Source organism: Mytilus californianus, unplaced genomic scaffold (genome assembly GCF_021869535.1).
Source record: "Mytilus californianus isolate M0D057914Y unplaced genomic scaffold, xbMytCali1.0.p SCAF_2, whole genome shotgun sequence".
In the NCBI taxonomy this organism is placed as follows: Eukaryota; Metazoa; Mollusca; class Bivalvia; order Mytilida; family Mytilidae; genus Mytilus; species Mytilus californianus.
This window is the reverse complement of record NW_026262668.1, coordinates 92,168,084-92,180,775: the sequence shown is the minus strand read 5'-3', so window position 1 is coordinate 92,180,775 and position 12,692 is coordinate 92,168,084. Positions and strand designations below refer to the sequence as shown.

At 31.2% G+C, this 12,692-nt stretch overlaps 1 protein-coding gene and 1 long non-coding RNA gene across 3 annotated transcripts in view; one reads left to right on the top strand and one right to left on the bottom strand.

Annotated features, from left to right (window-relative positions):
* Positions 1–12,692, bottom strand: part of LOC127728481 (uncharacterized) — a 52,138-nt gene that overhangs the window by 31,600 nt on the left and 7,846 nt on the right. The window contains exon 1 of one of the 2 annotated variants that reach the window (XM_052235882.1): positions 1,500–1,560. The exons of the other annotated variant lie outside the window; for it this stretch is intronic. Within the exon in view, the coding sequence (XP_052091842.1) occupies positions 1,500–1,514 (15 nt within the window). The 5' untranslated portion in view covers positions 1,515–1,560. Of the gene's footprint in view, positions 1–1,499; positions 1,561–12,692 lie in introns of those variants that run through there. 2 annotated transcript variants of the gene reach the window in all.
* LOC127728496 (uncharacterized) overlaps positions 12,123–12,692 on the top strand; it is a 90,690-nt gene continuing 90,120 nt past the window's right edge. Inside the window, exon 1 of the long non-coding RNA XR_007994144.1 lies at positions 12,123–12,265. This is a non-coding gene — a long non-coding RNA (uncharacterized LOC127728496). The remainder of the gene's footprint in view (positions 12,266–12,692) is intronic.

Genomic DNA, 12,692 nt, shown 5'->3' with positions numbered 1-12,692 from the left:
CTATAGAAAATGGAAGATTTTATGGTATAACAAGAAATAATAGAATATGTACTTTTTGTAAAAATGATATAGAGGATGAGTATCATTTCATCCTCAAATGTCCATTTTTTCAAGGTTTTCGAAAATTTTATGTAAGCCATATTATTAGAAAACACCATCAATGTTCAAACTTATTAAACTATTGAGTACAAACAATGTAAAAGCACTGTGTAATTTAGGTAAATTTAGTTTAAGAACCGATATGTTTAAAATAGTGTTTATTTATAATAGCAACACCTTCTGCTATTCTGTCACATAATTTGTGTTTATATATGTATTATTTATGTGGATGCAATTCAAATGTGCACCTATAGTTTATATAGACTTTGGTAATAAAGATATATCAAGATAAAGTTTCATGAAATCCAAGAAACACCCCCAAACCCACCTCCCGCTATAACCTCTAGATCCGCTGCTGTCTATAGTTCTGATTTCAAAAACGAAGTTTCGGGTAATTAACATTAAAGAAAACCTGTAATTGTTTTATGGTAACCGGCACGCAACCAGTAAATATCAGAGATACAGTATATAACACCATAGAAAGATAGTTCGTAAATTTATTTAAAATCCATAAATACACTATAACATCGTACATTTAGTGATTAGGAAACAATTATGAGACACCAAGCTTGACAAAACACAGTAGTCCAAAAACAAAGCTGAGTCTACAGATAAATAAAATTAAAAAAGTCACTGTCCTTAAGGTCATGTAACAGTAAATGGGCTATGTCACAGATTTTGCTAACATTTTGCATACAACCTTGGCTCGTTTAACTATAACTGAAAATCCAAAAAATAATGCATTTATATCTTTTATCATCTGATATATTACTGATTGAATTCTTTCAAAAAAGGTGAACATTTGTATAGAAAGCACATTAAATCTGCGAAAAAAACTTCTTAAATTTTTCATATTAAAAAATAATCAAAAAATCACTAATTTCTACTACATAGATTTTTCTTTAAAAACTATATGTTGTTGATACAGAAATTTCCTTTTTAATGATATAAGATAATCATATGGTCACCGACTTCGTTTTTTGTCTAATAATCAATCAGGTTACCTAGTTGGTAGTGAAAAACGTCAAAAATTAACGTTTTACAGCAGGCAACGCGTTGACGTAACACTTATTTCGACGTTTTGTGGTATTTTTTCACATTTATACAACACCACTTTGATTGTTTGAATGATGTATATCGTAAAAACGAAGTCGGTGACCCTATCATTATTTTACATCATTAAAAAGGAACTTTCTTTATCAACAACATATGGTTTTTCAAGAAAAAATCTGTGACATAGACACATAGCCCATTCATTGTTCCTTGACCTTAAATGACCGAAGTATCACGACGGGATACAGAACAAAAAAAGGATTCTTTTATCAAAGTTCATGTCCACTAAAAATAAAATGGTTGGTTCCTTAGCATCCTGCATTTTCGATTGTTTATTCTGTTCAAACCTGTTCAAGAGACATATATATATGCTTTATACTGCGTACGTCCGTCAACAGTTCACCTTCTTCAGACAGATCATCGTCAGATGACAGAAGAAACTTTCCCACCAAACGGAACTTTATTTTAGAGAGTTGAAATTATTTCCCTTCATACAAAGCAATACCATATTTTAGAGACATATACTTATGTCTCTGAAAAGGTCAGTTGCGGATCAAAGGGGGGGGGGGTTCCGGGGGTTAGAACCCCCTTTTTTTGACGATCATTGACGATCAATGCTTTTGAATGGGGACATACGGTTGGAACCCCCCTTTATCCTGGGTTGGAAAACCCTTTTAAAAATGGCTGGAACCGCTCCTGAAAGGTTTAACGTGTCTAAAATTCAAATAAGGATATATTGACACCCCAGTCTATGTATGATTGAGTGTAAAAGGTGTCATAGTATTTTGATGGACAGCACTATGTTACCTACAACCAAGGATTTCATGGTCATACAAATCCTAGCAAATCCTTGCTACAACCAGAGACATATAATATAAAATTGTATTATATGTCTCTACTACAACCCATTAGAATAAGTTATCAGTATAGTCAGAATATACCAAGGCGACATTTAAAACTTATTAGTGGAAGAGAAACTGCCAATGCCATGGCAAAAACGTGAAGACAGACGAAAATGTTGCAAACTATGAATTAGAATAAAGTGTTTGATGAGGTGTGTTCCTTTTGGGTTGTTCCATTCATATACACGTTAACTTGCCAAGAATTTATGTCACTATTAACAACCACCGTGTGCCATAAATGGTTAACGTCTTATTAAAATCCAAATTTCCTAAGAAAAGCTGCAAAGGGAAACAATGCATGTAATGACATTGATACCAGATTTCAAACTATTTGATCTATGACCAGGTCAATCCGTTGATGTTCAGATATATGCACTGGATGCAAAATCCACTACAAAAGAAAATAATGGTATGTAGTGTTGATTTTGATGTAATGGGTTTAATCAAGTTTAGATCGAGACTTTTTTCTTATAGAGATGCTCGGAGAATATTTATAAAATCGTTGAGTAGAATCCATAAATGGTCCTATCTGATTTAAATTTTAAAAGGTTATTAACAGATTGGTTCAATTTTATTCGGAAATTATCAAACAATGCTCAATATAAAGTTTTCATTACTTTGGGCCTCTAGTTTTTCTGTTACTTTTTCCAAACATTTTTGCTTAGATTTCTTGTAATAGTGTGACAATGCTACAGCATCCCAACGAACAAAATACTCAAACAACACACAGAAGACAACATACAGTCTTCAACGATAGAAATTTTTCTATTCAATACGTCAACCTCTTAAGTCGTCCATAGTCTATAAATTAAACGGGACTACAAAACAATTGGCCATCAATACCAAATTTATCCGAATAACAAAAAAAGAACATTTAGATATGACGTATAACAACCACTTGGGAGGTTCCTGACTTTTGGAATGCACATATATATGTCACAGGGTTAACTTAGATTACCAAAGCAGTTTCTTTCACATCAAATAGCCCATATTGAAGATACAAATGACACAAAGTCAGGACCATATTTCATCATACATCAAGAAACCATATGAAAGACCAAGAGTTATGTTTAATAAAAGTGAAAAGTATCATGTTTTATTCTTTTGAGTGTGTCAATATAAAGCGAAAGAATGCTTTAAATCAATAGATTTTCCATAAAATCCATTGTTATTGTTAATATATACAATCCTGCATATCATCAATAATCAGTCGTATACACTAAAATGACGGGAGCGCTTGATTTCACATTGAAAACACCTGAAAATGAAAAGAAATAAATACATATAGTATATGGAATTAGCGATAATTGAATAAAACAAACTTCAAGGTATGTTTAAGTATAACTTTAATGTGTTATCAAATACTAACAATTTAGTTTCATTTAAACATAGAAAATATTTAACGATGTTTGCCCTTCTCTCTAAAATTAAAAAAAAGAACAGCAAAAATATGGCGTATGTTTACTATCCCGTTCTAGTTTCTTAAATTTAGTGTAAAAAAATGGAAAATTAATAATCTCTTTTAATTTTTTTCTAACTGTCCTGATTTGTGACTCTATTTGAAATTGCTTTTATAGTTTCGTAGAGAAAAATGAATAATAAAATAATAAAAATGTAAACACAAATTGGAATATTGAGCGAAAGAAGAATTCATGGTAATGAAACTTCTTTTACCCTTTGAATTAAAAAATCTTAAAGTATTGTAAATTCATAATACATTAGTGTAAGGTGTAAGGTATCGGTTTTCATTGTTTTGAATTTTGTCAACGATATTTATATTAGCCCTTCAAACTTCTCGAATGTAAGGAAAAACTTTTAAAAATCTGCCAAAATGGTCTCGTTTTGAGATTGTGCCATTGCTATCAAAATATGGGCAACATCATTGCCCTAAAAAGATATTTTGCGACATGGTGTCTTATCATAAAGATGCTGATGTGAGTAGGTTTTTTCTTATATCTATTTTTACCAAAAACCATGTGTAAAATGGCCGTATTCGATCAAATATGTGAAGTTTGTCATTTTTTGAAGTTCCAGCGAAATCACATATGATAATATAATATTTATACTCTGTAGTTACCCGACTACATCGTTCTCATTTATCAATCTATAAATAACATGATTTTACAATGACTGAAGAGTTGACTCTTTGCAAGTTTCTGAGCCAAATAATGGCATTTATCATACCTCCTTATCCTTTTTTTGTTAAATGTGGTAATTTTCATTAGAACATAGTTTTTTCTACCAGTATCCATGTCTGCAAGAAGGGACACATGATACCGTAGACCTATGTTGTAAAACTGCGATGTCTTACGTGTAGCTTTTCTGGTTCCACAAATTTCGGTTTTCAAGCTTCAAGGAAATAGAAGCACTTGCCTACAATGACTGGATGCCTTGATTATCACAAGCAGCTAAGTTTCATGGAGTTCTTGGACATACTAAATACTTTTTTTCCTTTCCTTGAAATAAAGTTGCAGTTCAGATAACATATGATTTTTAAGATTATTTTGGTTTATTTTTCTATTTTTTAAAGAAATAGTTGCCATGTATGATGGCGGTTGGGGGTTATAGGGTCGTCAAGTTGGTTACTTGTTCCTTATTCGTTACTTATTCCTTAATCCTTATTCGTTACCTATTCGTTACTTATTCCTTATTCCTTATTCGTTACCTATTCGTTACTTATTTCTTATTACTTATTCGTTACCTATTCGTTACCTATTCGTTACTTATTCCTTATTCGTTACCTATTCGTTACTGATTCCTTATTCGTTACCTATTCGTTACTTATTCCTTAAGTTACTTATTCGTTACATATTCGTTACTTATTCCTTTTTCGGTACTTATTCCTTATTACTTATTCGTTACCTATTCGTTACTTATTCCTTATTCGTTACATATTCCTTACTTATTTTTTATTCGTTACTTATTCGTTCCCTCTGGGTCCTTTCCACATATAATTTTATCAATATGTCAACTAAATTTCCGTCTTTTTTTACGACTGAACTTATTTAAATAAAAAGATGTGGTATGAGTGCCAATGAGACAACTATCAATCCAAGTCACAATGTGTAAAAAGTAAACAATTATAGGCCAATGTACGGTCTTCAACATGGAGCCTTGGCTCACACCGAATAACAAGCTATAAAGGGCCCCAAAAAGACTAGTGTAAAACAATTCAAACAGGAAAACCAACGGTCTAATCTATATAAAAAACGAGAAACACTTATGAACCACACCAACAAACGACAACCACTGAACAACAGGCTCCTGACTTAGGACAGGTGCAAAAAAATGCAGCGGGTTTAACAGGCGCCAACCTTCACTTTGAATAAGACTATCTTCCCTTACATTTCTATTAATCGTATATGCCGTGATTTTCATAAACTAAGAAAGGTGGTGTTGAATTTTGGCAGGCAGCAATGACGATCACTGAACGTCAAGATCATGACTGGGGACAGTCACATGAAATAATGTGACTAAGTTATAAATGTTTGTTAGCGCTCAATACGTTCCCTAATCTGGGACAGTGGTGTAACAGCACAATGTAAGCACAAAAAAAACAACACAAAGACAAAAAACAAAGTACCGATTAAAGAGTACCCGCAGATACTGAAAACATGTCATTTACATGTTTTATTGTTGGATTCTTTACTATGATACCTCAAAAAAAAAGAGAAAGTACAACTTAGTGATGGTATCACACTTAATTGCCTCTGCTTGTATTAAAATTGAACATAATTTTAAAAAAAGTGTAGTGGCCATTAATCATCAAAAGAAGGACGATCTGAACAAAATAAAATTGAGAATGAAAATGGGGAATGTGTCAAAGAGACAACAACCCAACCAAAGAGCAGAAAACAGCCGAAGACCACCAATGGGTCTTCAACATAGCGAGAAAATCCCGCACCCGAAGACCACTTTAATCTACACTGTCTGTTTTGGAACCCCAGGCTTAAAAGGGCTGAAAACGGTTTTAACCAGAATCAAACCATTATCTAATTTCTGTTTACAAAATGAACATAATAGACTTTGTTGTTAGTCACGTTATTTGGAAATTAAAATTATTATTAGGGGACTATGTTTGGATATGCCAACGAGAGCACAAAGACTGCGTCATGATTTTGTAACGTAAACAAGGGTATCATTTTTGGTTTAAATTTACTGACTTGTACCACTGTTTCATTACTATATTTGAACTTTGCCAACTAGTTTATATTTATTGTATTGTACGGCCGACTTGTATGTGAACGAATTGTGATCCGGCAGTAGATTCCCATCCATTAGCTCAAACCCAATATTTTATATATTGATAATGGAATAAATGTAAGGTTTTTTGCCTTTACTATATGTGAAGTTACCGTAAGAGTTTTGAAGATGTGTATACCCTGTGTTATAACGGCATAATAACTGTAGTCTCTACGTAAAACATCAGATACGAGGTATTTACAATTAACGTCCTTTGTCAAATACGCCTTATTTATTTTTATCGAAATCAGTATTAACATATTGATTCCGTGTACTCGAGTATCGTATTGTAATAGGGATGTTCTGAACCGGATTTAAAAAATAAACTGTACGAGGAATTAATGGAATGTAAGTCTAAAGCTACAAAAGTAATGTATATTGATTACTGAGTTTTTATATTAGTGATATATCAAATAGCATTTCATTAAATTAATAATGGATCGTGTAAAATTTCATTGTTTTTGGATATCAGAGGATTTCAGAACAGAAAGCGCGACAAATGTAACAGTTATAAAACCGAACAGGACACATAGTTATAAACTTATACACTTGTTACAATTTAATACATTTATAGAATAGATTGTTGGTACTTTACTCTGTCTGTACAGGATAACCATTTTAAAGAAGAAAACATAAAATTTAATGGAACAGAAATATCACATTCAAGTATAATTCTTGCTACTGTTTTTCTGAAGTTTTATGATTCTATCTGAATCTTTTTGTAATAAACTTCCCCAAACTGAACTACATTAATTTAATATACATATATATATATACAGAAAGAAAAATAAATTTTGAAATTAATAACTCCTTACATTCCATTATCTTTTAAAATTCTCAATTTGATTGAATAAACGTTTCAAGACATCCAAAGTATATTTATCCTCTGACAGCTTCTTCTCTCAAATTATTTCAAAATAAACTACTTTGTCTAAAACTACATTTGATAATTAAGTTTAAAAAAACATTTGAATAATGTGTGATTTGGTATGGATATTTTAAATTTCAAATATGATGGATGACCTGACCTTACCATAATAATTGGTCCCTCAAGAGCAACGATTAAAACGTAGTAAACCAATATAATTATTTTTTTAGTTTCAATAATGCATTGCATATGTCTTAAGTTTGTTACAAAAAGAAAAAAGGAAAAAAAATATCCCTTTATGACATATTTAGAGATTGGGAGTTTGAGAACCTAAATTTAAAATTTTGCAAGTATATTATTGGTGTTACAAAGATGTGCACAAACGTAGCAGTCCTGTCTGAACTAGGTAGATATCCTCTTTTTAACCTATAGCTGTACTATGTAACCTATGGGAATGCAACAAGAGTATAAATCTCAATAACCGAAAATTATACCATAGCTATCTATGGTATAATTTTCACAATTATACCATGGTTTTGTTGTATTTGGTATTCGAAAAGAAAAAAAGAAAGATAGCAAGGCCTATCCGAGGCCGCCTGAATTTTTTAAAATAGGAACAACAGAGTCAGTGTGGGGCCACTAAGCTAAACTGCCCGCTTTGCACCAGCCGATATAAATGAATGCCTAGGGTGGGAATCGAACCCACATACACCAACTCCGTTGTCCTATATTTTTAAATGAATGAAAATTCGATTCAAGAACAGTTTAAAAAAAAAGTATATATAAATATATTATTATTATATTATACTTGAAAATATAATTCGATTTTCGGTTATTGAGATGTATACTTGGATTGTAGTCCCTTAGGCTCAACTGTATTTTTACATGTAAAGGTTGAAATTTGCCGTGGTGGCTTTTTTAAGGGGGAGGGAGGGAGAAGGCATGCCCCTTTCAAGAAGCTTTATATATGGTAAATGAATAGATAAGTCGTATTATTACTCCAAATGTTGGATGGCTAGACCCCCCCCCCCCTTTTTCTCCTTTTCAAAATCCTGGATCCGTATCCGATTTTATATACATCTAAATTTAACGATTTGCTTAAGTAATAACTATAATGTTGGGCCGTTAAGAATAGAAAGCGTCTGGTTACTCTAAATAAAGGTGAACTTTTTGTTTAAATTATCTATAGTCTACATGTGATTTTTAATGATCTTTAATCGTGTTCATTTTGAAATCTTTTTGAATTAAATTAAATTAAATGTACAACTTAGGCTTCTGGTACAAATTAAAACATGGAATGATTCACCCAAACTCTCAGAAAAATAAATTAATACCAAAAACTTAAAAACATTTCAAATATTTTGATAAAATAAAAAAAAAACTAACCCTTTGCAGTTCAACTTTAAATCTGGGTTCCAGAAATCTCTCAAACTATATCTTGCGTCCATATGCAGAACATATAATTCCTTCAACAGTTTTTAGTCTGTAACGTTACCCGTCACCAATGTAGATATGCATCCATCGCTGTCGAAAAATCCTGTCCAACTGATTTTCCCGCTGTTTCAGAAGCCCCTGCGTATTTTAGAAAGTAGGCGGAGCTTAATGTGTAAGGTCCTAAAAGGGTAATTTGACCGATTCTTATCAAAATTATTTTTAAAGTTAATAAGCAAAAATATATGAAATACACATTTTTAAACAACAACATATGCAATAGGTTAAAACAGATATTTCATATATTTTGGTTAGTTTTGTGGTGTTTCGTAAATTATACCATAGTTTTTTGTTGAAACCCCTCGGCAACCTCACTCGACTTCGTCTCGTGAGGTTATTGCCGGGGGTTTCAACAAAAGCTATGGTATAATTTACGAAACACCACAAAACTATTCAAAAGATATGAAATATCTATAACATATAAATTTGCTAACACATATGTTTATGTATTGGCATAGACTAGAGAATTCCCCATCTGATTTATTGAAAAGTGCTTATGCTGAGTAAAAAATGATTGAGAGTAAAGCTCAAACTATCTCCAATAATTCAAGGCTCTCTAATATCATTTTTTACAGCGAAAAATTGGGTATTGACCTAAATATATGTAAAAATTTAGGCAAAAATAAATTTAAAAATTTACTGAAAAAACAGCTCAAATTAAATTTTCAAAATGATTGTGAGAAAATGCGAGATTTTTATTTACAGAAGCAAGGCAAATTGGACACTTATTTTTCATTCAAGAGGTCATTTGATTATGAAAATTATTTAGATTTAAAGCACCCCCAAAAACATTTGTTAACAAAATACAGACTCAACAATCACTGTTTAAGAATAGAAACTGGCAGACATGAACGTTTTATCAATGTATGTGGTAAAAATGAAATATTACCTTGACATGAGAGGATATGTTTATATTGTAATTCAAATTCTATTGAAAATGAAATGCACTTTCTTCTGGAATGGCCTCTTTACAATAACCTCAGAAGAGATATGACTGATTATATCAAAAAATACCCCAGTTTAGTTAATTTAAACAGAAATGATCTTTTTACATGGATCATGAGTAATGAAGATAGCAGTTTTTTATCTATTTTATGTGCATACCTTGATAAAGGCCTGCAACTTAGAAAATCAGAAAATTAGTTAAATACTCTAATAGATAGCAAAATTATCTCCCCTTGACCACTGACCCCTCCTCATGCATTTGAACTATTATTTTATGTTTCTTTAATCACTCTGTAATGTTTATGTCATGTTGTTATTAATGTTATGCTCTTAATGGGCCCTTTAATTTGGAAAAATAAAAAAAAATAAAAAATAGTTTGTTATTCTGTGTACTTCCAGATGTCGGTTTTATACAAAGGGAATGAAGAAATGTACATCGGATTAATTATTGGATTCAGTGTGATGATCGGGATATTCATCGTATTATGTATTGTATGGAGATGCCTCTGTATTAAAACAAATAATATGATTCAACAGAGGCAACTACAAGCCCACGAAAGAAATCGTGCCTGGGGAGACGATGGCAAGCCTGTTAAAAAGAGCTACACAGCAAGGAAAGAAAATAATTTCTATAATGACAATATACATAACAGTGTGGTAACAGAAGAAGGAAAAGTGCAAATGAATGAGGCTGAATTCTTACAAAAATATATATAGTTCAAATCCTGTACTTTAAAGAGTTCTAAATTCAAATACCAACATTCTTCTTTTGGTTCTCTCAGGTCCCTTTGCATTGTACCACTAACGTATTGGATTACATTCATTTAAATTCCTTTTGTTCAATTTGAACAATATATCAAGAATTTTTATCCTGAGGTAACCAGTCAGAATTGACAATTGTAAAAATTATTTTGTGCTTATTTTGCATTACATTCCATTAGGTTTGTGTTTATCTTGGAATTGTGGTTTAACCTTAATGGTGTTTGTTTGAAACTCATATTGTTTATCGATATAACTTTTATTGAAAGACATGTTTAAATCTAACAGTGATTTAACTTGTAATTGCATTTGACGAGAATTGGAAAGCATTCATAGCCTAACGCATGGCATCTTATTTCAAAATATATGTTTTAATAAAAACGGTTTCCTTTGTCTTATGTTACACAGAAGATATAGATCTGGGTTTAGTTTGACCTTTTTTCATTTGATCATCAAAACACTAAGCTTCTGTCCCTTCAACTAATATATAAAATGTATTCATTGTTCAAACAAACACATCTTGATATTTTCAAAATATTAACTGGCAGATTAATAGAGGCAAAAGAGAGACCATATCGTACTTTCTATTTCGATAACTGTATAGCATTCCATGTACGACTTGTTGAAGTGGATTATTTTGCTACTTAGATATTTACTTGCTGTTTGTCTCCTTGCAGAAAAAAGTAGATAGTTAAAATAATTTTATCTTTTTAAACATTTTTCAAAGATAGTTTAGGAATTTAGGGAAAAGTCTAGACTTTAACAGTACTTACAGCTCTTTTCATAATGCTAGCAAGACAAAGTTTTGTTTGACTTGCTTGCTTTGTTTGTATAAATGTTTGCTCAAGCATTGTAATTAAGATTGACATCTGCAAACAATATAAGCAGGCGTAGTTAAACCTGTGTATAGGTAAATTTTATTATGTGATAATGTCCAATCAAATTTAAATATAATGTATACAAGTTTAAATCCGCCTTTTTATGTTGTTTTCAGATGTCAATCTTAATTACAATGCTCGAGCAAACACTGATACAAACAAAGTAAGCAAGCCAAATAAACCTTTGTCTTGCTAGCATTATGAAAAGAGCTGTAATCAAAAATAAATCTGGACTTAACAATGATTAACCAAATATTTCCAATAAATATATTAGGGTAGGCATGAAAAGTTAAGGTAGGTAGGGAAATACGACTAGATTATTTTGCCTTATATTTATGTTTAAATTGGTTGGAGTTGTACATCATAATGTTATAGTATCAAATGTTTGCTGCTTTAATTTCATGTCAACACGCTTGTCATCGCAAATTTTGATTTGTTTTGTTGTTGGATTCCAATGTTTTTCTACTTTTTATTCCACTGACCGTTAGTTCGAGTTACGGTCACTACAATAAAGATATAACATGTTAAATTACATGTACGACTTTTTAACAAACTATTATATTTAATACTTAGTCCACTCTTTGACCTGTTTTATATTCATAATTTTATGTCAATCATTAAGAAGGTTAACCTTAATTTTGTAATAACTATGTGATCTGTGATATTCGGTATGTTAACATTGTCTTTCATGTACATGTATTGTGCGATCTCTAAAATAAAAGTTGTTTATCGACCAGAGCCTGTTTATTTTGTTTTGAAATCGAAATAACATGAATAAAACATGTTTATTGATGCATTTATAGGGAAACATCACCAATAAATAACTATTGGATTTTTGAAACTCCGAAGGACAAGGAATGACACTACAACTGACACAATTATCTAGTTTTTATATACAGAATAACAAACACAACTGTTTGTAAAATTTGCCAAGAAAAAACTTTAACAAACATGATACGCCATTTGAACAACTTTAAAAAACTGACGAGACTGTAAAATAACCGAAAAAAAACTCACTTCATCAGAAAGTAAGTCAGAAATTAAAGATTAATGAAATAGTATAATTCATTACCATTATAAAGTTACATCAGTGCAGAAGATTTAATCTAATCTTGATATTTCATTTTACAATAATTTTCTTTGCGTAAAAACAAACACACAGACGAAATAGCAAATGTATTATGTAGGTTATATAATACTATATGGTTTACTCCTTCTATGGTTTTACTAAGAATTCTTATATCATTCTGTATTTGCCTTTTATTAGGTCCGGGGACACAGTTATTAATAGTCCCTCGTGCGGACAGTGAATAACTTGCGCACATTTTTTTCCATAAACCTTCCAAATTTATTTCTTTATATTTTATGCATACAATAGTAAGTAGGGGTTGAAATTACATGTATTAACAATTTGGAGTAACTTTGCAGCCCCGGTATTTCGACACATAAGTCCGA